This window comes from Numenius arquata, chromosome 7 (assembly GCF_964106895.1).
Source record: "Numenius arquata chromosome 7, bNumArq3.hap1.1, whole genome shotgun sequence".
Taxonomy (NCBI): Eukaryota; Metazoa; Chordata; class Aves; order Charadriiformes; family Scolopacidae; genus Numenius; species Numenius arquata.
The window spans coordinates 37,378,129-37,405,938 of record NC_133582.1 but is presented as its reverse complement, the minus strand read 5'-3'; the positions used below and the strand labels follow the sequence as shown (position 1 = coordinate 37,405,938).

The 27,810-nt window shown below is 46.8% G+C and overlaps 1 protein-coding gene across 1 annotated transcript in view; it reads left to right on the top strand.

The window, feature by feature from the left end:
- The window catches only part of AOAH (acyloxyacyl hydrolase), a 97,404-nt gene that overhangs the window by 11,886 nt on the left and 57,708 nt on the right, over nt 1-27,810 (top strand). The window contains exons 3-6 of the mRNA XM_074150457.1: nt 6,300-6,395; nt 11,552-11,612; nt 12,715-12,814; nt 22,873-22,932. Of these exons, the coding sequence (XP_074006558.1) occupies nt 6,300-6,395; nt 11,552-11,612; nt 12,715-12,814; nt 22,873-22,932 (317 nt within the window). The remainder of the gene's footprint in view (nt 1-6,299; nt 6,396-11,551; nt 11,613-12,714; nt 12,815-22,872; nt 22,933-27,810) is intronic.

Below are 27,810 nucleotides of genomic sequence, written 5' to 3'. Positions count from 1 at the left end.
GTAATTTACAATCTCCAGCCCAAAAACTGCTCCTGACTACATCAGTCTAAAGGAAAGGCTTTGAGGCCAGCAGAGCCCAAACATAAACAGGCGTCCCCTGGGGCATGGCCCATGGCAGAGCAATAAGAGGTGCCAGCAGACCACGAGGAGTAAAGAGAAGTGGACCAAGGGCACCTGATAAAAGCTCCAGTAGATGAGGGAAACAGAAAGCAGATCAACTGGTGGCACATGTTGCTGGCACACGTTCCTGGGGAGCAGCTTTCCCACCAGAGGTTAGGAAGACTCCCCAGATTCAGGTCCAGAGAGTTCAGCTGTGGTTACTGGGGCTGAGGATGCCCCAATTGGAACTGGAGACCCCTTTGAAAATCAGTCAAGACTTTCTTTATCAGCTTGTCCCATGAAACATAACGTTTCGTCTGGAATAAATGCATTTGTGGGGGGGCATTTGAATAACCAACGTGTGGTCTGCAGATGCCCAAGGTGGGGAGGGTATAATAGCATGACCAGAAGCATCCTCTCTGTGATAGTAAAGAACCATAGAATCGTAGAATCATCCAGGTTGGAAGAGACCCTTGGGATCATCGAGTCCAACCATCTACCCTACACTACAAAGTTCTTCCCTACACCATATCCCCCAACACCACATCTAAACGGCTCTTAAACACATCCAGGGATGGTGACTCAACCACCTCCCTGGGCAGCCTGTTCCAATGCCCGACCACTCTTTCTGTGAAAAATTCTTTCCTAATGTCCAGTCTAAACCTACCCTGTTGGAGCTTGAAGCCATTCCCTCTCGTTCTGTCATTAATTACCTGTGCGAAGAGACCAGCACCAACCTCTCTACAGTGTCCTTTCAAGTAGTTGTGGAGAGTGATGAGGTCTCCCCTCAGCCTCCTCTTCCTCAGACTAAAGAGTCCCAGCTCCTTCAACCGCTCTTCATAGGATTTGTTTTCCAGGCCCTTCCCCAGCTTCATTGCCCTCCTCTGCACTCGCTCCAGCACCTCGATATCTCTCTTGTATTGAGGTGCCCAAAACTGGACACAACACTCCAGGTGTGTCCTCACCAGTGCTGAGTACAGGGGCACAATCACCTCCCGACTTCTGCTGGTCACGCTATTTCTAATACAAGCCAGGATGCCGTTGGCTTTCTTGGCCACCTGGGCACACTGCCGGCTCATATTCAGCTGCTTGTCAATTAGAACCCCCAGGTCTTTCTTCCAGGCAGCTTTCCAGCCACACTTCCCCAAGCCTGTAGCAATGCACGGGGTTGTTGTGGCCCAAGTGCAGAACCTGGCACTTGCCCTTGTTGAAACTCATGCCATTGATTTTGGCCCAATGATCCAATCTATCTAGGTCTCTCTGTAGAGCTTCCCTATCCTCCTGGGAATCAACACTCCTGCTTAGCTTGGTGTCATCTGCAAACTTGCTGATGATACACCTTATGTCCTTGTCGAGATCATCAATAAAGACATTAAACAGAAATGGTCCTAACACTGAGCCCTGAGGCACACCACTTGTGACCGGCCGCCAGCTGGATTTAAATCCATTGAGCACCACTCTTTGGGACCTTCCAGTCAGCCAGTGATTGATCCAGCGGATCGTATGCTCATCCAGGCCGTGTGAAGCCAGTTTTTCCACTAGAATTGTATGGGGGACAGTATCGAATGCTTTTCGAAAGTCCAGGTATACAATATCAACAGCAAAAAGACTAGTTTATGAGAGCAAACACTTTGAAGTTCAGCTCTGTGGGCTTTTCCCAGGTAGTCAGGCTATTATTATTGTTATTTATATTCGTATAGCATCTAGTAGCCCAAGGTACTACATTAAGTACTGCACAAACTCAGTGACGACGGCTCTGTTAATTCTCACGCAAAGCAAAGCTCCCTTTGGGCCTGGCTCGATAGATACAAAATTGTCTGACTTAATCAACATGAAAATTTTCCATTTATTTGCTGGGACACCACTCCCTGAGCAGGGTTACCTGCATGATTGTGTTTGTGAGTAAGAATTCTGTTTCTGTTTGGCAGAGCTGAACCATAATAGCTATGGTTTTTTTCTGTGGTACTTTGACAAACATGAGCGAGAAACTCACACCTTCAGTGGAGACTGTCTTCTTGTACAACAGAAAAAATGGAAACACCAGGGGTATTTTTATCCCTAACTGCTTGGATTTGGAGCATTCGGGCTGTTTGTCTGTAAGCCCCTTTCTCTGCACCGCCACTACTGGAGGCGAGAAGACCTCACTGTGATAAGGAAAATGAGTGTCATGTGGGCGACATCTGAGTCAGAAAGAGAGGAGCCTCTTTGCACCCCCATCTCGAGACGAATCATTCGGCAAGCTGCTGAGCCTGCCCTTGGGGTGAAAGACTCGGTTTCAGAGTAAGAGTGGTGCACTGAGGTGCTGCCGGCAAGCTCTTTCCTCATCTGCTGGGGAAGGTGTGAGGCTGTGTCGTGAACTGGTCTCTCCTGGTGTAAGCAGGAGGGTCAACTTGTTGCGCCGATGTTCATATCAGGCAAACTTGTACATTGAAATAAAACCTCTCCTTGCAGCACTGGAGCCAACATTTGGGTGACCAAGGATGCCGTAACTGAAAGCAGAGATGTCGTGGAGGTTGATTTCCGCTCACAGCTGGAGCAGATCCAGCACGACACAGGAAGCACCAGCCATGGTGCTGGTGGTGGGGTGAGGAGGGCAGCATCCTGCTCCCACCAGCAGCACTTTTGGAAGTTTCGTTGTGGTGGTGCATGGCACCCCCTGTTCCCACAGAGGATGAGGGGGTGCCGGCAAGAGACAAACTCTTAGAAAGCCAGACCCAGCTGGGTCCCCCTGTTCCCATGTCGCTTGGCAGGGATGCCCAGTAGCAGGGGTGAAGGGGACGGGGGAGCTGGGGACCAAGAGAGAAGGCTTCTGTCCTCTCTGCAAAGAGTGCTGGCAAGCCCCAGATGAAGATGGAGGAGCGTTAAGTTATACAGCACAGGCAAAATGAGCATTAATTCTCTCCGCTGCAGTCAGTGACACTGTCAGCTCCCTGGTGTGACGGGTTACTGGGCCTCAGGGACATGACATCCCGGTTTTCACCTTGTGGCCCTGTGTCTGAGCTCATGCCTGTGCTCACAACAGGGCTTCTTCCCTCACTTTTCATCCAGGCTTGCAATTTCACAATCTGGTCAGGCTGTCCTACTCCTCCAACCACCCTGGTATCTGCTCCATTGCTGTTGCCCACTTGCCCCCATGCTCAGTTCTGCTACAGCTTGTGCTTTGGGGACTGTCTGCTCTCCCAGCTCCTCTGCCCAATGAAGCATTTTCCTCTGCTAATGTTGCTAACCTCAGTATCTTCTGAGTTTCCTTCTCTCCTCCTTATCTTCACCCCTCATGGACTCCTGGACCCATGTCTGCTAAGCGCTGTCACCTCCTCATTCATAGCTTCCTCAAGCTCCTGGCGCAAAGGAATGAGAGGTAAAACAACAAAAGCTGTCTCCTTGAGAAAATATCAAAGGACTAGCTCCTTTCTGTCTTTCTGCTTGGAGTCCTTTTTGTCTTTCTGACTTCTGGACAGCAAGATTTTTAGATGAAGGCCTGACCTTGCGTAGAGAAGAAAGGAGGGCACATAAAAAATATGTGGTTTTGTGGTTAAAGCATCATTTTGGTCATTTAATTTATCTGAGCCTCCATCCTCATGAATAAAACAGACACAGAAGGCAGGGAAAAGATAGTTTTGGTTGTCTGTAGGTTGCTCGTGTGTGTTAATAATACGGCCTTGTGAGAACCAAGTTATGAAATGCCTTTCAGGTGTGTTCCCAGTGTGTTTTAAGGATGTGCGCTGCCATCTCAGCACTAAGCAATGGAGTCGGGTCCATGCTACCCTTGAAAATAAGCCAGGTCTCTTTTCTGTCTCTGGGGCCAGTGAAGGGCATGGCTTGCACCCAGACGGCTGAAGTCTTTTGCACCCCTCAACTCCTTCTCCCTTGACTGTATGTCCTCATCCACATGTGCTCTGGGGACCGGTCCCCGGCACAAGCACAAGCATTGCCAGGGCCATATAGCATGGGATGAGGCTGGGGTAAGGCACCTGCTAGGGGTTAAACAGGGACCAGATGGCCCTGGGCTGTTCTTCTAGCCCAAGTCCTGAGCATGCTTTGCTCTCCAGCTTGGATATCCCCTTTGGTTTTAGTTTGCGTCTTTATTATTTTACTTTTTTTTTTTCTTTATGAGCTATTGTGTTTTAATTAACTGTTAATTCCTTGGGCTAGCCTGTGGCTATTGGAGGAGGGGGCGGGGAGGAGGGGAGAAGAAATAACTTCCTTCAGGGTTTTTTCTTGGTTGTATCTGTCTCCATTTATTCTCCTATTCTTTTAGGCTGACTGGAGGTAATGGCTCTTAGCAAGCTTTATAAATCATTCTGCAGAGGACCTTGAGTGAGCGTTTTATTTAATAAGTATGGAGAAGTGGGCTTTTATCCCTGCAAAATAGGTGGCAAGTTCACTCTGATTTCTACTGGATTACTGTATTTGGGGTAGAAGAAGTAATAGAAGACTCAGAGATATTGGTCTTACAGCAAGTTCCAATTGTATTGCCTCCTCTTTGATTTGCTACTTGATCCATAGGAGCATCAAAGTTATTTATGTTGAAAACCGGCACTTTGATTTAATAGCACATAGGCAGGCGTACTTGGGAGGAATTTAAAAGCTCACTTTGAAAAGCTGTGCCAGTCTGAAAACTTGAACGCTCTTGAGCTTTGGAAAAAGGTGAATCTGCAGGCCCATCCTGATGCTGCAGCTCACCTCCATTTCTAGACTGTGTCAGAGCAAGTTCTGAGAGCTGAGATTTTTTGCAGAGGGCAAGAAAGAGGGTTTGGCTCCGGGGATTTCAAAGAGAAATCTTTATTCAGGCTGCTGGAAAACTAGCATCCTGAGTCCTTGTCTCCTGGCTGCCTGGGATACCCACCTCTGTTACCCAGGCCCTGAGGCCAGGCAGGGACCTCACTCTGGCTGCCAGGTCTGACAATATTGATTAGACTTTGCATCACCAAATGTGGCTTCTTTATAAAATGGTGAAGCCACTGCAGAAAGAGAGAGCACAGTGCTGGCCTATAGCAACTTAAAATCAACTTGAAGGGAACTACTTATGGCCATCACTGACTGGAGGGAGAGAGAGGTTGTAGAGAGGTGGGGGTCGGTTTCTTCTCCCAAGTCCCAGGCGATGGGACAAGAGGAAACGGCCTCATGTTGTGCCAGGGGAGGTTCAGATTGGATATTAGGAAAAATGTTCCCACAGAAAGGGTTCTTAAGCCTTGGACTGGGCTGCCCAGGGCAGTGGTTGAGGCCCCATCCCTGGAGGTATTTAAAAGCCGGGTTGACATAGCGCTTAGAGACATGGTTTAGTGATGGTTTTGATCAGAGTTAGGTTGATGGTTGGACTAGATGATCTTAAGGGTCCCTTCCAACCTGGACAATTCTATGTTTCTATGATCATGTGGATTTTGAACGAGTGCTGTGTGGGAATCACATGGAACCTACTTTGTCCCAAGGTGCTGCGCATCTCAAGAAATGTCTCACTACAGTGTGCGACCTCTTGGGTCTCAGCCACACAGCTAGTCCAAGGAGCAACTAGCCTTTAGCCCTGCTCGCACTCACATTAGTGATGAGAATTCACCAACAGAAGGAGAACAGAATGAACTCTGAAGACATTTTGGCTTTAGCGGAAGCGCAGCTGGGCCCAGGAGCCCCGTGCCTGCCAAGCACCACCAGGCTTCAGAGGACAGTCTGTGAAGAAAGGATGCCATGGATGCTTTGTGGTGGTCAGCACATACATCTGCCTCGTGATGTCTCTTCTGCAGGCAGTCACACCCATTTGTTTTTCAGTTTCGGTAGCTCTCTGTGTGGTTTGTGTGGAGAGGTGTAGAAGTCCTGTCAAGTGCAGATTTGTGCCTTTTTTCTTGTGAGAATGATGAGAGAGCAGGTGGCCAAGAAGGCAGTTGTAATTCTGGCTGTCCCCTCGGGTCCTGGATTTTCATCCTTGAAAGGATGGAAAATCATTTTTTTCAGGAGCAACATCCAGTGCCGTAAAAGCCAGGCTGTTCTGCGGGCTCCTCTGGCATCGCCATTCTCTGTGAGATAATTCTCAGGTTTTGAATAAAGACAGAAATTCACAGATATTTTTTCTCCTTGAGTACTCATCCGCCGTGGAGCACCTCAAGAAATGAAATGTCCAACAATGTCTGCAATACTTCTGTAGCGCAGGATGCTTCATCACACTTCGCAGATAACCACAGTCCCTTTTTTTGTTTGTTTGTTTGAAGGGTGCGTGCTTGTGGTGTCTGTGGTTGAACAGCTTGCACAGTGGCACAACAGTACCGTAAAGGCAGCCATGGAGAGACTGTGCAACTACATACCTGGTAAGTACCCAATAATACGCCATATGTTCTGCTGGTACTGCAGTATTTCTCTGTTAATTAAACATTCACACGTGGAGTCTGAAAAAAGCTTCATCCACTTCTCGTGCAGCATCTCAAATTAATGTAGCTGGAAGACAGCAAGGTGCTATTTGTGGGGAAGTCAATGGCGTGGCTCACTTGGCTTCAGAGCTGGGATTTTGTCCCAAAGTTGGAGTGAATGGGGTTGGATTCACCCTACGTGTGTGAGCACTAACACATTTAGACCCCTTCCCTCCATTTTTCTCCACTTTGTCTCTTTGTTAGCAGCTTAGGAACAGATTCACTGTATGCCCAACCACTCACGGAATCAGGGGATTGTCAGAGTTGGAAGGGACCTCTAGAGACCATCCAGTCCAACTCCCCTACTGAAGCAGGGTTGCCCAGAGCACATCACTCAGGACTGCATCCAGGCGGGTCTTGAAGATCTCCAGAGAAGGGGACTCCACACCCTCCCTGGGCAGCCTCTTCCAGGGCTCTGCCACCCTCACCGGAAAGAAGTTTCTCCTCAGATTTCAATGGAACTTCCCATGTTCCAACTTGTGCCCGTTGCCCCTCGTCCTGTCACTGGGAACCACTGGAAAGAGTCCGGCTCCATCCTCCTTCAGCCCACCCTTTAGGTACTTGTAAACATAGATAAGGTCTCCCCTCAGCCTTCTCTTCTCCAGGCTAGAGAGTCCCAGCTCTCTCAGCCTTTCCTCATCAGGGAGATGCTCCAATCCCTCCATCATCTTTGTTGCCCTATGCTGGACTCTCTCCAGTAGTTCCCTGTCTCTCTTGAACTGGGGAGCCCAGAACTGGATGCAGTATTCCAGTTGTGGCCTCACCAGTGCAGAGCAGAGGGGGAGAATGACCTCCCTCCACCTACTGGCCACACTCTTCCCTACGCAGCCCAGGATCCCATTGGCCCTCTTGGCAACAAGGCAATACTCCTCTTTCTTGTTGATATGGGTCTTTATAGCAACTGCGAAGATGAAAATGTTTTCAGCACGTATAGGAAGCCACTATTGTAAAAATCTCAAAAATGAGCTGAGGTTGGCAGGTGTTAGATGTGAGCATTTGGTCTGTGCAGAAAAGCTATTGAAACGTAACTGATGATACAAATTTCAAAAGCGATAGCTATTCCATATGAATATATGTAGACTCCCCTTTTTCTGCCCCTGATTTTATCTACCCAAAGGAGCTTAGCTGTCCAAATGCACACCCCTAAATAGAGAACAGTTTGAATGCCGGAATAGCTTTGTGCCTCACAGACCAATCCTGTAACTGTTTAAGTAACTAGATCTCACATTCATGATATCTTTTTAACATTATGAATGTAAAAAGATGGCTTAGGATTTTTCATTAAAAAGTCCTTTATATAGGACTTCACGAATTGTATCTCTGGGAAACCATCTTGCTCCATAGACCCTAGTTTCACAGGAGATGCGTGTAGAATATTAATTCCCTCCTTTCCAAGAGAGGATTTCCCGATGCAGGATGGGGCAGGGAGGTAATTGCTGGGATTCATTCATTGATGGAACGACGCTTATCTGATTTCTATTCCATAAGTCATATCCTCAGTGTTTTAAATTACAGGCACATAACCATGAAGTTACAATTAGAAGTGCTGATCCTGCTATTAAAATACAATTTTCCTCTTTAAAATACGACATGCTAGCTCTATGTTCATGATTCATTCAGTGGACCTTGTTCCGCTGACATGTCAAGATATTTCTTTTCAGCTGCCATTCTTTACACCCATAAAATCCTATTATCCCTTTAGTTAAATCTATATAATCCAGTTACTTTGTATGAGATGCATGGATACACCTAATAGAAAGAAACTGACCCTGAGCTTGAAAGGAGTGAAAAATCCTATGGATTGCGTGGGAGCTACAGTGTAACGCGATTTATCCTCTCCCAGGAGGTGAATGCTGCAGCCCGACAGGAATCAACAGCTTCCCCTTGCTGCTTGAAACAATAGAAAAGTTTCGGATGCTCGTGAAGAAAACCTACTAAAGCAGGCCAAGCCATTTCACCTGAAGGAACAATTTCATTATTATACCTGTGCCTGCAATAGAGTGCAAGAATAGGAGCAACAAATTAATGGCAACGGGGCTTTCCCTAGGGCCAGAAAGGGGAATAAGAGCTTGTGTGGGTTTTTTAAGGGCCTCCTACACTTTCAATTACAGTCAGGTTGCAGTTGGATCAAGCATTCACTGAAGTTATACGATGTTCGAGAACAAAAAATGTTTAGAGAAAAAGAGAGAAAAAAATCAGTACCCATCAATCCCACTCAGTCCCACAGGCTATGTAGAAAACACAATCACGTCCTTATTTATATGGAAATATTTGCAATGTGTGTGATTCAAGAGACATGGCCAATAAACCTATGAAAACTGGAACAGTAACACCATGAGTGAAGAAAGCTCTTGAGCAGACAGAAAGGCCAGGTCTGGGGGAGTGGGGCAGTATTTACAGTGTAAAAAAATGTTTTTAGCAAGAATGTATGTTTACCTGGATACTGGCTGTCTGCCTGATGAAACAGAGGTGTCTGATACCCGAAATGTGCTTTCAGACTGTCTGCCTCCAGTGTTGCCTCTGAGTCATGCTCTGCTTCTGTGTCAGCCACTGCTGTGTAAACACCTTAGAGCTCAAGTGGTAATGGCAACATGATTAATACCATCTTTGTTGCAAATATTTATCCTCTGGGTTTCAGCCAGAATTTGTGTTTCTAGGACTATCAAGCTATAGAGGAAAACCTTCTGGACTTTTATCACATAAGAACAGGGCAGTTTAGGGGATCTCTAAGCAGGGCAAAACCACATGTACTCTTAATTTTTTTATAAATTTCCCAGCGTTTAGTTTGGTTTAATTCTTCTTCTCTTGCCCCTGAACACTCAAAGTTAATCGTAATTTTCTCTCTCTGTCTCTCCCCCTCCTTTCCAACTCATGCAGCTTCTTCCAACAGAGCTTTCTCTCTGCAATATCTTCTCCTTGTGTGAGAAGATGTCAGAGATTTCTGAAAGCACGAGTGCAGGCTGGCTCAGAGGGCAAGTCCTGTAAACACTGCCCATGGCTTGGGTCTGTTTTGCTGGAAGCCAAAGCCTGGATGGCGTCTGTATCTTCCAAGAGGATTCTATGTGCTCAAATGATAACTTTATGTTATTGCTGTTCTTTTTACCACCCATCATTTCTTATGCCATAGAGTAATTACCTGTCAGTCTTCCTATATGCATAAGGAAATCAGCACCTAGAAACCAGTGTGAATCAGCAGACCCCCAACATCAGGTCCCCAGAGCTGCCGGCCAGCCAAACCCTCCCTTCCCTGCAGCCACCAGAACAGGTTACAGCAGCCAGCTGGCTCCTCCAGGGCCAGAAACATTATGGAAACTAGCTGGTTTGGGAAACTCATAAGGAGACCATCGCCTGTGATGCACCAGGGCGGCGTTGGGGAAGCCAGCCACCTTCTCCTGTGGGCTACTATAGGGAGCCAGATGCCCCACGGGCAAGCATCATCAGAGGGTGTTTTAATCAGCGATGATACCAAACATAGGGTTATTGATGTCTGCAATGTCTTTCCTTTTAGGAGAACAAGAATAAAATCTAATTCTAGCCAAGAGACCAATTTTTAACTTGCAGATTACTTCTAAAGAGCCAGTAGAGAGGAGTTATGTGGCAAAGGAGGCAAAGAAATGAAGCTAATAACTTGATTGAAATAAAACACCTGGCATGGGATAAGAAAAATCAGCTGTCGTGGTTACAGAAGCTGCCTGCAACACCATACGAGTAGGAGGGTGTTGGAGAAATTATCTTTCCATTCACTGCTGTGCCTCTCTGCTGCCAGTCCTCCTTTCTTGGGCACAGGGTACCAGCCAGGGTGTCTGCAGCCCTGGCAGGAGAGCAGCTGGGGAAGGGAGAGCACACCCATGGCTGCAGATGGAGTCCGTGCTGCGGTGATTTGTACCCTCCCCAGGGCAAAACTACCTGCCCTGGATGCAGCAGATCCTCTGCCCTTTGCGTGTCCAGCCTGATGCTGCTTAAAATTGAATATTCAGCCCAGAGTTGGAGGGAAGCGGATGCTTTGGGAGTTTCTAAGGCTCTTCTTTGGTAAACATGAGGGTTCTCTATGTTTTCTTCCCCAAGGACAGATAGTTATCTGTCTGGGGAATGGAAGTGCAAGAGAAAAGGACATCTCTCAGGAATTTCAGGAGCTGCAAGTTTGTCGTCGCTGCACTTGTGTGAACCTGCCTCTTCGGGACTTTTCACAACACCATCCCTGCCGAAACAAGGTCTAACACCTCCTTTGCAGGATACGTGTGGGATTAATGAGCTCTCACGTGTTCAGGCCAAGAAACAGTCAACTTTCCTCCATGGGAACTATCAGACCAGCGCTACCATCATGCCCTACCTGTATTCCAACCCCACAAGTGTCTTAGCTTGGTGGTTACGAAATGGTGTGGGGACCACTTTGTTTTTTATAACAGTACCTTAAAGGAACCTCTGATGGGCTGTCTTCCAGAGGACACGGACAGTGTATTTCACCCAGAGTAAAGAAAGCCACCTGAGCCAGCATCCTGAAAAGGCACACGGCTGTAGATTGTGAAAGGAAGCCAAACAAAAAGTGTCAAATACTTGTTGGAATGCAATTACTCCTGCGCAACTCCTGCTCTGCACAAAACAGATTCTCTTAACTCATACAAACCCCCCAGAAGCTCCGAGGCAGCTCTAGCAGTAGCGTCAAGTCCTACATCACTTTCTGCGCTTTGATTTATGTATTTGTTTTCTTCCTCCTTGCAAACCTACTGAGCTGTTTGCTCAAAGGGCTTAGAAAATGCTGCGGCGTGTATGATTTCTTTCGACTTTTCCATGATGCCTTACTCAGAACGTTTAACAAATGCTAGTTATCCTTTTTAGTCCTTATCACATGGCTTGCCTAAAGCCAGGGAAGGGCTTTAGGCAAGGTTAGAAATTTGGGGTTTCCCCTTCTCTGGAGCTATAGCGAGGTGATAGATTCACATGCCTTCCCCTAAGATAAATCAGCGTTCACCTTAATGAACAAACTCCTGCTGTGTTTTGACTGTTGCAAAACCAGTTTTACTGTGCTCAGTTACTTTAAAAAATTGTATGTTTTCTAGAAAAGCTGCAAGGTTTCTGTTATGTACTTGCTGAACTTTACGGACCACACATAGCTGAGCTGTAAGTATTGCTGTGTCCTCTCACCACTTTGCTTAGTTTGTTCTTTACGCGTCTGAATGTGCTGTCAGGTTGAAGTGCAGGGGTTTCATTCTTAAAATCATGTTGTTATTAAAGCGGAGATGCTTGAGAGTGATTCTAGTTTGGCATTTGGCATAGCTATTCTTGAGTGAATAAATACAGGCTGCCACTGGTAACCATTTTCATACTCCATTTGAATCTCAGATCAGGCCCACCTGATGTAATTACCTTTTGAAATTCAGCTCGTTTGGCTGAGGGAGGAATTTGAATAACCCGTGTGTGCGAGACAGGTTCTACAGAGTCACGCTGCTGTAATACTTGGCTCTTGCTTTCCCTTCTACCTTTAATCAGGCTTTTTAATTGTCAGCCCCTACATGCTCTCAGCCCCAACCTTAATACAGACTCTTGGGGAAGCCTACCAAGTAATGTAAGTGATTAATAAAATAAAATGTAGGTCATTTTATTCCTCTTTGAAAGATCTTTGTTTAATTAACAGAGATTTTGCTAGACCTTCTTCCTCCCCGGGGTCTTTATTTTTATTTTTAAAACTAGCCAAGGGACTGCAAAGTGCTTACAGGACTAAGAAGTGCTATAATCAAACATTTTAATTTAATTCCTGATTAGCTCAGAGGTGTGTCCCAAAAAAGAAAAAAGCAATCCTAGCACTTGTGCTTGGTGATTAAAGGTTAAGGATCTTTGAAGGATTTCTGGTTATTTTCTAGAGTTAATGATTGAACATTCATATCTGCCAAATTGCATATGCATTAACTTTAACCTTTAAATCTTTGTCAGCCTTATGACTGATTAAAAAACAGAACAGTCATAATGTATTTGATTCAGGTGCTGCATAGAAAGCATGGTGCTTTTTCATCATCCTGGGATGCAATTTTAAGTGCTGAATAGGATGCCGTGGCAGAAAATCGTTAGGACCCAACACTGTACTGAGCAGCAATTGCGGACCACAGTGAAGCGAGCTGAGGCTATTGTTTGGCGTTGGGGAGATTTAGCTTCTCATGGAAATAGGTTCCACTTTCAAGCACCCAGAAGAACGTGATAGTCTTTGTTTTCGCACCATTTCCTTCAGCATAGACAGAGAAATGAATGCCGATGTGGTCTGCCATTCCTTGAAGCTGTGTAAACAGGATCCAGGACAACCACTTTGTCATCTCTACCCTCCTCCAAAGGTGAGTTGGTTTTCCATTTTTTTTCAAAGCTACAGATTGTGGAAGGTCCTTTAAGCTGGAACTGAACAGTACAGACGCTTCCAGTGTACACGCATTATCTGGGAAATAAACTTCAACATTTTGTGCATGGGCACTTCTAGAAAATGTCTGTTTGAATGAAAGGTACATGGCATGCCTTAGCTGAGTGGAGCACCAACAAGACGGTTGTGGGAGAGTGGGAATTACAGGGCCAAATCCTCTTGTACCAGTCTGGCTCAGAGAAGAAGAGCAGGGAAAATAAAATCTGTCCCCAGACTTTATTGTTAAGCGGTACCGTAACCCCGAAGTGGATACTCAGCTGAGGTTCACCTACACCACCTCGTTACCATGGCATGACAAGTTATCCCCACGTTGCCTCGTCTGCTGCGGCAGCCTGTTTGGCGCTAGTTACCCGCTGCAACTGCAGGGCTATTTGACTTGGATTAGTCTGCAGTGCAAGAGGTTTTAAGCTAACATGCATAATCATAGAATCATAGAATCATAGAATCATCCAGGTTGGAAGAGACCCTTGGGATCATCGAGTCCAACCATCTACCCTACACTACAAAGTTCTTCCCTACACCATATCCCCCAACACCACATCTAAACGGCTCTTAAACACATCCAGGGATGGTGACTCAACCCCCTCCCTGGGCAGCCTGTTCCAATGCCCGACCACTCTTTCTGTGAAAAATTCTTTCCTAATGTCCAGTCTAAACCTACCCTGTTGGAGCTTGAAGCCATTCCCTCTCGTTCTGTCATTAGTTACCTGTGCGAAGAGACCAGCACCAACCTCTCTACAATGTCCCTTCAAGTAGTTGTAGAGAGTGATGAGGTCTCCCCTCAGCCTCCTCTTCCTCAGACTAAACAGTCCCAGCTCCTTCAACCGCTCTTCATAGGATTTATTCTCCAGGCCCTTCACCAGCTTCGTTGCCCTCCTCTGTACCCGCTCCAGCACCTCGATATCTCTCTTGGATTGAGGTGCCCAAAACTGGACACAATACTCCAGGTGTGTCCTCACCAGTGCTGAGCACAGGGGCACAATCACCTCCCTGCTTCTGCTGGTCACGCTATTTCTAATACAAGTATCTTTTGCCACAGGCTGGAAACATATTTAGTTACCACTGCTTTTGTGATGTACAGTTATTTGGGGTTTTTTTGGCCGTCATCGTTCATCCCCGAGTCACACTAAAACCTGTGAGCGATGGTGGTTGGTTGGCAGTGTTGAAAAGCAAGTGATTTGCTCAGGCATATGGTTTTGGAAATCTTTTTCCCTGCACTAGATGGATAAAGACACGGTTGATTTCTAAAGGTTTGCAAAAGATGTTTTACATAGGGCCTCATCCAACAGCCGTTGAAATCAGTTGGAGCCCTTTTATGGGCTTTGCCGAGCCCATCTCCAAGATGGATTTAGTTCTGCCAATACTAAGACCCAGAGAAACACTTGCCTTCCACAGGTGGCAGTAACATTTGTTTAATGGCAGGTGTGTGTCCCCTATGACTACTATGTTCCATGCTATGCCAACATAGAGATACGTGGGCGTGCAGCCAGGCAGGGGTGAAAGAGAATGAGGGCAGGCAGCAGAGAGGGCCCACTCTAACTCAACTCAACCAGGATTTTGCCTAAACATCAAACAAGTTTCTTCAGAAATTCTGCATCTGAATCATAGAATCATAGAATCGTCTAGGTTGGAAGGGACCTTTAAGATCATCTAGTCCAACCATCAACCTAACTCTGATAAAAAACCGTCTGGTAAAACAGTCCATGGGTCCTTCCATCCTTCCCCGAGGTACATCAGAGCTACCCTACTGCAAGCTCGCTTAATGATTGCCAGGTCTTTACTCACCCCACAAACATTTGTGAGTCTCTAGGACATTCTGCCCTGGAAATTGAATGGTTTTTTTCCCTCCTCTGCACTTTTAAGAGCGGCAGAGACCCTGTCAGTGACTTTGGGGCCTTTCTTTTTAATTTTTTCTTTTTTTTTTCCTAAGTTAGGAGTCCTGAAGGCAAAGGTGAGAGTACAGCAAAGGCTGTCAGGCTCCACCATCCCCCAGTGCAGCAGGTCACCCAGGAGGACAGCAGGAGCTGTAGCAATGGTGGCTGCACATCCACCGCGCTGCCAGCCTGAGAGTTAGATTTTCATATGGACTTACTTCCTTTTGTGGGGGAATAAAAAGAAGTAGAAACCACCCTGCACCCTGACTTCTGCTGGTGGCAGAAGTGCAAGGTGCCTCTTGGAGTGAAAGAGGATGCAGGCAGCGACCTACACTTGAAGAGCGGGATGGACTCTCCGTGGCTGCACAGTGAGTGAGGCTAACGAGTCTGGAGAGAGGGACTATTTAAACTGAGGTGGCTTCCCTGCAGAAATTAGATCTGTGGTGAAACGCTTGGCCTATCAACTAGAGAGGACAGGCTGCCACTCATGGGGTTGCGGTTAAATCTTTGGTTAGCTCTTCCCATCTCTCAGAGGAGGTGTGGGACTAAGCTGTTGACTCCTGCCTCCAGCGTCAGTTCCAATGACTGCACTTTCTGCCAGGAAAACAACTGAAGATGGGGCTTTTTTGGTTTTGTTTTTTAAACAAAATTTGGACTCTCATTTACATGGCCTGGAGACTGTCCCTCTGAGTGAGTAGCTCAAGCAAATCCTCTCCCTTCTAAGTGGTAGTTAAATCCCTTTCTGTCGAGGTGTATTTATTTCTTACCGGGAATAAAGGAACTCTGCCAAGAAAACAGTTTTTCTACCCTAACTGTGCCCTCCTTTTTAGCTTGTCTTGTGCCCTGAGACAGCGTGAGGAGGCTGGGGGAGATGGGAGAAGAGCAGCACTTAGACTTCATGCTCAAGTGGTTGATAAATTGCCCACGGTAACTCTGTGACAAGTCAGACCGAGTGAAGATGAATTATGGGTGAAAAAGAATAATATACAGTCAGAGACACAGATGCATAGAATGCAGTTTACCTCACATTTGCTTCTTTGGTTTGTAATTTGATTGATCACTTGAGTTATATGAGTCTGCAAATGTTGGCTCAGTCCCCTGCCAAGTGTTTGAACAAGACTTCAATACTAATGAGTGTTTTGTTCAACTTTATTGATTTTCAGGTACTTTGTTTATTCGTTTAGACTTTTGGATGCCCATTTTCTCAGAATTAGTATCATATTGGTACTGGCGAAGGGAGTAAAATAAATATAGAGTTACTTGCCCTTATAAGGCAGTATAATGTTCACGTTTTAATTGCCTTTAAGGTGGCAGATACCAACACGTAGCCGCTTTTTTAGTCAATAGTTTATTTTGTTCTGTTTCTGTGACGTCTCTCTAGTGAGATTGTGTGTCTCGAGGAAGAAAGAGCCCCTGCTCCAGACACCTTGCAAACTATCTGTATAACGGAGACGCTGCAAGCTGAGTAAACGATACGTGTGTTCTATCACATACTTCCCTGGTCTCTGACAAATTAGCCCAAATTAATTTTTTTCGCCAACCTGCCTGGAGCCATTAGTGCTCTGTGATTATTATAGGGGACTTGGCTCTTATTATGAATAAAAAATATTGCTGCGTGCGTACGGAGTGCAGTGCTGTCAGCACGGAGCTGGAGGGGGAGAGCATCTAACCCGGGTGAGGGCGGCTCCGTGGTGGGGGCTTGGGCTGTCCTGCTGGTGGGCAGTTTCAGGAACGGACCTCTGATGTTGGTGGGGAAGCGTGGAAGGGGCACTCGCTGCTCCTGGGATCATTGGCACGGCTGTGTGAGCAGCTGTCACTCATGATGGGGTCCTGGGAGCCCCTAATTGCCACCAGTGGCCCGCAGAGCAGAGCTGGGGTCAGGACTGGAAGTGCAGGTAGATGGGCATGTGTAGGCTCTCCCGCCACATGTTTCTTGCCCAACAAGAGGTTCTCCTCTACCCTTAGTATGAGGGTAGCAACACTGCCTTCAATCAGGAAAGAAAATAATATGACATGTGAGAAGTGTAGGCTTACCACAGGTAGCTATAAACTCGGCAGTATCTAGACCTGCTGTGATATGCTTCATGGTTTAACCTACGTCAACAGCAGATACTCCAACGTTGCCTGCAGAGCCGCTCCAAAATGCTGGCAGTGGGTACAAGTATCCAAGGTAGCTGGTTTAGAATGACTGAATATTTTTTAGCCAAAAAAAGATCATCAGCAGCTCACATGGCAGAGAGCTTTCTGCACCAGGCTCTGTGATACAGGGACATTCCCCCAGCAAGCGAGGAGGGCTAAGGTGAGGGGGTTTAGGCACTGCCCACCAAGCTCCCCTTCTGGGCCCAGGAGCAAGCAGGTTTGCAGGAGACTCTTCTCTGCTTGTCTCTAGGTTGTTTAAGCCAGCTGGCCTCTTCAGTTAAATGGCAACACTTTAATTGATTTTGTTGGGGCCAGAATAAGAGCTCGACTTCAGCGCTGGAGTCCTGCTGCCGGCAACCTTAAATGGTCTGTGTTGGAAAGAGCTTGTCCTCTTCTTTCTGCCTTTCAGAGTGCCTCTTCTGCTCCCCATCACTCTTCTGCTCCAGATTATTAGAGACCTTGTGGCTGCAGACTTTAGCTTAATCTCCAGTAGTAGGATTTTGCTGGGAGGCATTTTACGTCAGCAAAAATATACGTATTTATGCTAATGTCATTTTATCTTGCCAAAATAAGCTTCACTGCCACAAGCAGTCATGCTGGTTCCTGGCCCCTCTATCAAGTCTTTTCACTGACTTTGTAAAAAGCAAAAGCCAAATCCCTCATGGACATTCCTGCTGCCAGCCTGCTCTTTGACAAAGTAGGAGCCAACCAATTCTGGCTGGGAAAAAAGCAACCTTTTGGGGTTTCATAAAATAAAAGTACTCCCGTTATTTTCTCCCTTTCCTCTCTCTTTTTCAGTGAGAATGTGAACTTCTTCCCGGGGAGGTGAGGCAGAACCAAACTCTGGGGCGGGAGTACTTCTGCAGTGAGAGCAGGCTGCCAGCCAAAGGTAGACCTTCTGGCTGGGACTCGTTTCCTTCTTTTGAGACCACAGACCGTAAAGCAAACATCTGGGAGGCAGGCTAGGTCCTGGGGAGCAAGATGCCCTCCTTTTAGCCTTTCTTTTTGGAAATAGGTAAAATCTACTGAAATAAGAGCTGTTCCTGCCGCAGTCAGAACTGGAGAAACAACCTGTAGATGAGCGATAGCAGAAGGGACAGTTTTAGCACTAGTTCTTCCTCTTTCACCTGTTTCTCACAATTTTCCCTTCTCCTTTTCATTGGCAGAAAATAAAAGGCAAAAAAAAAACCCCTACCAAAAAACCAAAGCACACAACCCCAAGCTCCCACCAAATAAACCCAAAGAAAACAGAGTAGTGTGGAAAGGTTCGCAGGGTGTCCTACTGATGCAGAACATGCCCCAGGCAGGACTTCTGAGAACAAGTCTGGGGCCACCCAGGGACACAGCGGCATTTGGGGTGGGAGGCTGGCAGACAAAAGCCTGAGGACTTGTCGGGGATGCTGACTGTGTTTTGCAGAGGCAAGCTAGAAAAAGTGAATCAAAACGTTTCATCCAAAGCACAGAGTCCAAGTCCAAAAGAAACAAGTAGCATAAAACAAGAAGAAGTCGGAGTAATTGCCCTGGGAGGAGAAAGGACTGAGTCAGGCCTTGTGTATTTCAGATCTGGGCTTGCAAGGAAGGTCCCTGTTTTGGACCCAGAGCTCATAACGTTTGGTTTGGCAGTCCCATGCAATCGTAAAGATTCCCCTTACAGCCTCGATAGGATGAAAGGTGGGAGTTGTAGAACAGATCCCAGTTTTGTCAGTGCTGTGTAACAAGCTCTGCATCGTTTCGGTACCTTGGTATGCATACTCCTGGTAAAAGGATGACGAAAATGAGGTAGAAGGAAAGCTGTTAAAGTGTTTTCTAAATATCTGCTCTCCTGGGAAAGCGCTGGCTAACAAGGATGATAAATGAGAGACAATTAAAGTTGGTTTGTGCATTTTTTTTTATGATGAGAAATAGATCTGTTTGTGAAAAATTCATTACTGGGAACACATGGGCTCTGTGGAGAGCATTGAAAGGTGGCAGTGAATGAAATCCCAGTGACCCCCCCGCCCCGACCCCATCCATGGCATGGATATCTTGTGTACTGCCGGAGAGCAGGGCTGCATGGATTCAGGCGAATGGGGCTGGCTGCTCCCCAAGATCTCCATCTGTCCATCTGCTGATGGAGCCTAGGGAGCCCCTTCCATGTGGGGCTTTCATTCCATGGGAAAGAGAAGAGGCTGCCTGCTGGCCAAGATAGAGCAAAAGGGGTCGTATGGTCTGTATGGCCTTTGGCAGCGGGCTTGACGTGCTGGTATCAACCAGGGATTACAGGTGACCCACAAAACCAAGAGTTTTTTCTCTCCCGGATGGGCGTTCCAGCTGCCGGTCCTCCACAACCCGCCCTGGAGGCCTGGCTGAAGTAACTTCTGCAATGGGAGGAGATCTCATCCTTTGCATTTCAGAGAGAGCATTTGCAACACACAGGGGCAATTCAGCCTTTCCTCCCTTCTTTTCTGCTTTCTGGGTGTGCTGTTGCTGTAGCTGTCTGAAGTGTGTGCATCTCCCGCACCGCTGCCGAGAGGGAGAAAGGTTTTCTCCTCTCCTGCCCAGCAGAAAGGGAGATGGATGAATCTTACCTCTCTGGGAATTTTTCATGCGTCATACTCCATTTTAACCCATTTTCCTCATCTGAGTCTTGACTTATTTTATAGCAGAAAGGACAGCAGCTGGTAAGGTACAACATAACTGTGGCAAATGCAAGATGCGTGTTTGGTTTCGGGGACAGCAGTTGCCCAGGGGGAAGAAAATAGGAAACAGCGTCTTGGCTCCTTCCCAGCATCTCGCATCTATTTGCGAGATATATCCAGATTTTTATAAGACTATTGACACAGTGAATTAAACATATATTAAACACATATATTAATGTGACACATATATTAACAATAATAATAATAACTTAGAAGTCTGTGTTCCTTGCTGCTTATTCTTATTCTTCCTTATCCCTTTATGTTGTTGCTTATAAATTTCTGACCCTTGAATATCACAGTTAATTAATTTGCTTTGATCACTGCCTAAATCAATTACAATGACATGCTAAATTTTATCTCCGATTAAAAAATGGTGGTAATGGTTGCTTTAAATGCAAATATGTGCTGCTTTAATATTCCAAGCTGGCGTGCCCGCTGTTCAGTAAGGTGCCATCACTTGAGGGATATTTTTTCCAAATGCTTTAATACTACCACTTGGCGAAGCATACTTTTTTTTTCCCCGTGTTGAATTCCTGTAGTTCCTGCCAGATAAATATAAACTTGTGCTGAACTTTACCTCGGAGCCCTCGGACCCAGTTTGTGTGAAGCTAGGAGTTCTGTCCTTAGGCTGGGCTGTAGGAGAGACTGATGGAAGGTCATCGTCAGACAGAACAGTTTGTCCTTGCGAACCATTTTTGATCAGAAACAAAGTGCTGACCAGAATTTTCTTTCCATTTGAAACATTTTATAAAATAATTGATTTTTATCTCCTTTTTTTTTATTTATTTTTTTTTAAAAAATCCTCAAAGCCTACAGAACAAAAGTAGTTATTCCTTCTGAAATGGGCAGTATTGTCAGCCTTCTTCATGCTGAATGTTGAGGGGAAGGAGAGGCCATCACACACATACTGCCTCCCAGATGTTTGCAAAGGTAGCCTAACAAAAGCAGGATACCATAGGGGAATCTTCATCACTGAAATGGAAAAATATCCTCCAAAAGCGAAAATGGAGCAGCAGAAGGGAGGACGCTGGTGTTAAGCTGTCAAAACCAAATACTCTTGCCTGAAGTTTGCACCCAAGTCTGCAAGCTGATCTCGTCTCAGGGGCACTCAGAACTGGCTGTCTCGTGAGCAGGGCACCCATCCCATAGCACCTTAAACCTTAAAAAAAACTTAAACCACCCTCCCAGACTCCTGTGACTAGCTTTTTTTTTTTTTTTCATTGACATTGTGGGATCTTCTTTTCCTACGGGAAGATGTGGCTGAATTTAGAAAGTGCCGTTCATCAGGGTTGTTAAACATTTTGGATTGCATGAGCATATCTGGGACATCTCCTCACCTCCATGACTGGGTAGAGTCCTTGTAGGAGGAAAATCAGTGTGGTCCTTCTATGCTGTGGTCCGGGCCACGTTTCTTAAGGCCAGAATAAACGCTTAACAGCAGGGTGTAGATACAGTCCCTGCTTTTTCCCCCTGCCTCAGCATTCAGCCAGGCAGAACCCAGGGCTGTGGACCTGTAAAATGTACCCGTTGAGGTTTTTGCAATGGCAGAGCCTAAAGGCAGGGCTGAGAGCAGGACCTCAGCAGTCCTTAGCAGTTCTTGGTCGTGGTAAGCAGCGGTCGCTGTGCGTTTGACCACAGCCCTGCTGCACCACGCATGGCACGTCTGTCCTGCTGCCAGCAGCGCTGGTCCCTGGCTGTCACTCACATTCACAGCTGGTGCCCCTTGCACAAAATTTCCTCTCCTCCTTTGAGGAGCATGCATGTAAAGGGGAAGGCATTTGGGGAATTCTTAGGGTGTTACCGGTTGTAACCGATGGCCTTACAGTGGACAACCTGTTTCCCTTTGATAAAGATGCCTTTCCAAGGTCTTTTCTTGCAGTGGTTCTCCTACTCTTCCTTTCTAATTAAGTATAGGTATATCTCACTTTGGAAGAATCTCAAAATGCTTTTTCAACACAAATTTGCATGAACCCAATAGAAAAACGATCTTGCCCCTGTCTGTGAGAACTTGCCCTCCAGGGCAGGTATTTCCAGAATAAAAACCTAACCTCAACATTGCTAAGCTAAGCTCAACATGAGCCGGCAGTGTGTGCTGGCAGCCCAGAAAGCCAACCGCATCCTGGGCTGCAGCAAGAGAAGCGTGGCCAGCAGGTCACGGGAGGTGATTCTACCCCTCTACTCTGGTCTGGTGAGACCCCACCTGGAGTACTGTGTCCAGCTTTGGAGTCCCCAGCACAGGAAGGACACGGACCTGTTGGAACGGGTCCAGTGGAGGGCCACAAAGATGATCAGAGGGCTGGAGCACCTCTCCTATGAAGACAGGCTGAGAGAGCTGGGGTTGTTCAGCCTGGAGAAGGGAAGGCTCCAGGGAGACCTCATAGCAGCCTTCCAGTATCTGAAGGGAGCCTACAGGAGAGCCGGAGAGGGACTCTTTGTCAGGAAGTGTAGTGACAGGACAAGGGGTAATGGTTTTAAATTGGAAGAGGGGAGATTTAGGTTAGATATTAGGAGGAAATTCTTTCCTGTGAGGGTGGTGAAGCACTGGAACAGGTTGCCCAGAGAAGCTGTGGCTGTCCCATCCCTGGAGGTGTTCAAGGCCAGGCTGGATGGGGCTTTGAGCAACCTGGTCTGGTGGGAGGTGTCCCTGCCCATGGCAGGGGGGGTTGGAACTGGATGATCTTTAAGGTCCCTTCCAACTCTAACCATTCTATGATTCTGTGATTCTATGAACCTTTCTAGATCCTCAGCAGAAGGTTTGCCTTCCAAACTCTATTCCCTGCTTTGTACCTTCTCACGCACCAGCTGTTCCCCTGCTGAGGGGAACCTTAGCTGAGAATCACCCTTTATGCATGCAAGACCAGATGTTCCCTCTATGCCCTTCTGCAGCAAGTCAGACCAGCATCGCGCGCATAACCCTCTTTTGACCATCTAATGGACGAGTTCTTTGTTAGGAGTCACTGAAGAAGTCCGTCCTCTGCAGCTCGTGCGGTGCAGGCAGGAGATGAATCTCAGTTTTTTCAGCAATCTGGACTTTTCCTTAGGAAATAAATGATGCCCTGAAGCAAAATAAATGAACCCTCACAATTGGAGTTTCATAGGGGGTGATCAGATAATTGATCCAATAAAAAGTAACTGATGAAGAGTTTGTGGACTCATACATCATTTTTGTGCTGGGACTGATATATTAAAAAAAAAAGGTAGAAAATAGGGAGAAAAATTGGTAGATTACTGTGAGGCTGATCTGTTCTGTTTATTTTTTTTGTTTTGTTTTGTTCTCGTTCTCCTAGGTGGGGCTGAGTACTGCAATAAGGAAAGCAAAAAGAATGATGAAGAGTTCCAAGGATCTGGTAAGAAATCAGTGGCGTTAGGGTGTTTTACACTGTACCTGCATTTTATCAGGAGCGAGTCCTCGTTTATTTTGCCTAATTGTAAACCCGCCTAATCATCATTGAATTGAATGCTGACTCACTCCTACCCGGTATAGGATCTGCTCTGTCAGGTGACACTGGGAAGAAGGAGAGGGAGATAACAGAGAGGAAATATGAGAGTGTGGGGAGAGCAGAAAAAGCCTCATGAAAAATGCAGACTGCTTGTAGAGTAGCGATAACCATCTGTATCCATCCAAGACATAAATTTGTGTCTGAAATTCATGCAGCAGCTGAGGATATAATCCGTGAGCTCCGTAGTACAGCTCCATGTTGAGACACTTGCTTGTACTACCCCAACTCACCTTTCAGGCAGCCAGCCTTAAAACAAAATACAAGCAGACATAGATTTTATTTAGAGTGTTTTACGAGAAGCGGGAATTTCCCACTCAGTACTTTTCCATCCAGAGAAGCTTCCTTCCTGCCTTCCAACTTCTTGCAGCGTTTATTATTGCTCCTCCTTGTTTCATGCTTCTCCCTTGTCCTTTGTCATCCCTGCCTTGCCCTTGTAGCCATGTGTAAGTGGGAGCCACTTGAACCGAGCCACTGCCTCGGAGCGTGGTGACTTACTGCACTTTGGGGTTGTCTGAAACTCAAGCAGTGGCCTGAATGCAAGCTCTGTGTATTTTTTCCTTTATTTTTGAGAGGTTGCTTTTCCCTCTAAACTTGAAAACTGGGATCTGAAATCTTTCCACCTCCTCCAGTTTTAAGATTCATGGAGGATGTCTAAAGGGTAGCAGAGAAGGGAAGGGTAGCTTTTATTCTGCTGGGTTCACTTGTATGAGTCAGCTCATCCATAGAGTTTGCTCCAGTTGTCTTCAGGCACTTAATGCAGAGCAAATGTTTTTGCTGTTTGGGAAGAAATTATTGATATTGCTTCTTCCTGAATCCTCACTGTGATGCTAGTCACAAAAGTGAAAATTGAGGTGCCTAATTAGCCTTTGGGCAATTGCCAAATTGCCAAGCCAGGGAAATAAACAATGCGCTGGAGAGACGGCTTTCAGCTCCAGCAGAACAGCAACCAGCAGGATCTTATTCATTTTCCTTCCTCTTCAGGGCTGTGCTACTGATGGCCTGAGATTTCCGCTCAAATTACATGAAATTTCTAATCCTCTTTCCCCGGGTGCAAGTCCCAATGTTAACACCTGCAGCGAGATGCTCTGAGTTCAAGGAGGTCCTCTCTGTTAGCCTGAGCCCAGGTGCAGGGATGAAGAGATGTTGGTGCTGCCTCCCAGGACACAGGGCTCTCTTCATTCGTGATTCTACCCTTGGCACATCGGGCTGCATCCCTCCCCATCTGGTCTCTGCGGCCATGCATGCCACATCCTTCGGTCTCTCCTGGGTAGGGTGGCACAGTTGGCATCAACGGGGTCTCCTTCCCGCTTGCCTCTACTCTCCTGTATCCTCAAAGCTGCTCGATGCCCTGGTGCGCCTCTATCTCCCTTGCTCTGTACCGCAATGCCCTTGGCCTCTTTCTGCTCCTACTTGCCTATTTAGGAGCAGGAGGGATGAGCAGACTGTACCTCAGCTAGAAGCCTTGGTTATAGTTGGGTTTCTCCAGTCAATGTCTTTCCAAACCCATAACATAAGGTCAGTTTAAATTAAAACAAGTATCATGTAGTTGGTTGGCCCTCTCCTGCAGTTATTGCTAGCATGTCCCTTTAATGATCCTTGTTGAAAGTAATTTTAAAACCAGAAAATTAAAAATAACAACATTTCTAGAAGCATTATGGTTTCTCGCAACTTCCCCTTAAGCTGAGTTGTGGTTAATTTAACTTCAAATCCAGAAAAACAGCGTAGTAAGAAACACAAGAAAAGATCTCCAGCAGTGAGCACAGTGTGTATCACACCCACATAATCCCCATATCCTGGAGTGGCAGCATGTGATGAAATGGTATGAAAACCACCTGCACAAACTGAACGCTACCAAATCATGGTTCACCCGCTCAGGCACATACACAAGCAAGGGCCAAAGCAGCTGAGGTGCTCTCACCGCTCAGGGAGAGGGTTGTCTGGCCGAAGGTGTGGGTGAGGATCCAGAAATGCCCTGGCTGTGGCTGGACATCTCTGCGTCCACACTGATGGAGAGAGAAAAGCATTCACCTGGCCTCTTTTATGCTCTGGCTCATGCTGGACAGAAATGTCAAATTATATCTGCTCATTCTTCCCATTTCTGCAATTTTGGTTGCCTTTGCCCTGCTGCATAGAATCATAGAATTGTCCAGGTTGGAAGGGACCTTTAAGATCATCTAGTCCAACCATCAACCTAACTCTGATCAAAACCATCACTAAACCATGTCTCTAAGCACTATGTCAACCCGTCTTTGAAATACCTCCAGGGATGGTGCCTCAACCACTGCCCTGGGCAGCCCAGTCCAATGTGCAATAACCCTTTCCGTGGAAACATTTCTCCTAATATCCAACCTGAACCTCCCCTGGCGCAACTTGAGGCCATTTCCTCTTGTCCTATCGCCTGGGACTTGGGAGAAGAGACCAACCTGAAAGCCTTCTGAAGAGGTTCTTGCAAGTTAGCTGTCCCCATCTTTGCTTGGCAGCTGTGTGTGACTGCGTAAAAGAGAGACGTGATTATGGCTGTTGGTAATGAGAAAGGGAGGTCTGTCTGGCTTCCAGGGGGGTTGTATTTACTGGGCATTTCTTAGGATCATTGTGGATATGGGAAAAAGAAAAGGTGTTTTCCAGATGTAGAGATGCAGTGAAAGTGGCTACAATGCAAAAAAATCTAATAAATGTCTCCGTTCATTAAAAGTACTGAGCCATCTGTGAGCGACTGGCTTAAACCAAACACCAACAAGCATTAGGGGCTCATTATTATTCTTTTTTGTAAAGCCAATTAAAATAATTACGGAAACGTCATTAGAGAATGTTAACAGGCAATGAATAAAATATTGCTGTGATCAATCACTGTGAGCACCTCTAGTGCTAACTTTTCTCATGGGTGGAAAAGATACTAAGAGGCATCTTTGAGCAGTAGCAGTAAAAGAATGACAAATAGAGTCATGACTGTAGCATTTAATGAGAGCAAGCACCACACGTGCAATCCTGTCGTGACTACGTGGTGCCTGCAGCTCACAGCCCAGCAGCAGGAAAAGTGGGAAGGGTGTATAAAGCAGTCTCCTGCCCACCCAGGTCATGTTATGCAGGGGCAAGTAACCCATCTCCTCCTAAAGCCACATACTGCCCTTGTAGCCTGGCTCTGCTGGGAAGGGCCCTGTGGTACCTGCTCTCACCTGTGCTCTCCCACTCTCTTGCTTACACATGCACTTGTAAAAATTATCCCCTTTTTTAACCCCGTGATCCTTGCTGACTTTTAAGAGTAGCCCGAGACACCCTCAAAGAGCAGATGAGCTGCTCTCCCGCACATCCCCAAGCAAAGCTGGAGCATTACGTCTGGACGTCACTGTCCCATGTGCCGTGGGGGCGCCTAGGCTGGGTAGCCAGAGGCTTCTGTGCTCCGGGATGCTGCTGCAGCTGGTCCTCAAAGCCCAAGTCGACATGGCCCATACCGCTTCCAGGGTGCCATTGTGCCAACCGTTCCCCGCAAAGTTAGGCTGTCTCTTGGGCTGCAGGATAGTCTTCCTTTGAAACTAATGGAGATCCAGTCAGCAACAATTTTCCAATTGCAAGCTGAGAAAAAAGACAGGAAACTGTAAGTAGACTTTAAATGCAGCCTGTGAGCAGAATGAAAGGAGCTTTCATTTATTTTTTTCATTTATTGCAAGTCCTGTAGTTTGTCTTCCTGGTGCAACTTCAGCTCCAGATGCCTTAACTTCAAAAGCTTTGCACGCTGTGACTTAGGCTGAAGTGAAAAGCCGACAGCTCAAACGGAGACACTGCAAATCTTAGCTGGATGGAAAGCTTTAAGAGCCTCTAGCGCTTTTGCAGGCAGCACTGGGATTAGTCCTACGTGGAGGAGGTGGGGGAAGTGGTTTCTTTCCTCTTTTCAGGAGAGGCGTACATAGGTTTGCAAAGCTCTCCGAGAAAAGCTGGCATCCTGCTTGCGCACCTCTGGTGCTCTCTACCTACCTGGCCATACATGCGTGAGAGCATGTATGAGCACACACAGGGAGCAAAGAGGAGGTCTGTGTCCCTGCCGTGCTGCAGGACGGAGCCCCGCAGCAGCCGGGCTGGCAGAGAGCTTAAATTCAGAGGTACGGAGGGATGGGGAAGAGCACAGGGCAGCAGGAGCCAGAGGAGTGGGAGCAGGTTGGTCTTTCGGCTCAAGGAAAAGCCCCACTACCTGGCTGCTTTTGGCCATTTCTATCCACTTCTGTGGTTGTATTCTGGTTTCTCCTTTGATTCCACAGACACCCCCTCCACCTCATAGCCTCCTCCAAGATGGTGTGACTCCAGCCTTGTCATTTGAATGAGTTGGATAGAGCTGAAGAGAGTTAATTGGTGGGGTTTTTGCTGCTGTCTCATCTCTTGCTTCCCCTACTTTCCTCCTTGTTCCTCTCCTTTGATTTCTCTATTGCATCCTTCAGAAAGTGCACTGTTACCTCCACTGCAGGTCTCCCCCACAAGGTACCACTCTTTTTCATCTCCACCTTGCTGCTCGGTCACTTCAGCCACCAGGGCACATGTTGGCTACCATCTTTGTACTTGGGGCTCTATCCTCTCTTCACCACCCCAGCCCTCCTCTCCACATTGAGATCTGTGGTTGACCTCCTGCACTGGGCAGTGGGAGACCCTCGTCTCCATCACTCCTTGTTAGCTGTCCAAGCAAGCTCCTTCCTGCCTTCCCTGGAGCTGCAGGGCACTGGCCTGTGCATTGTGGCCCCA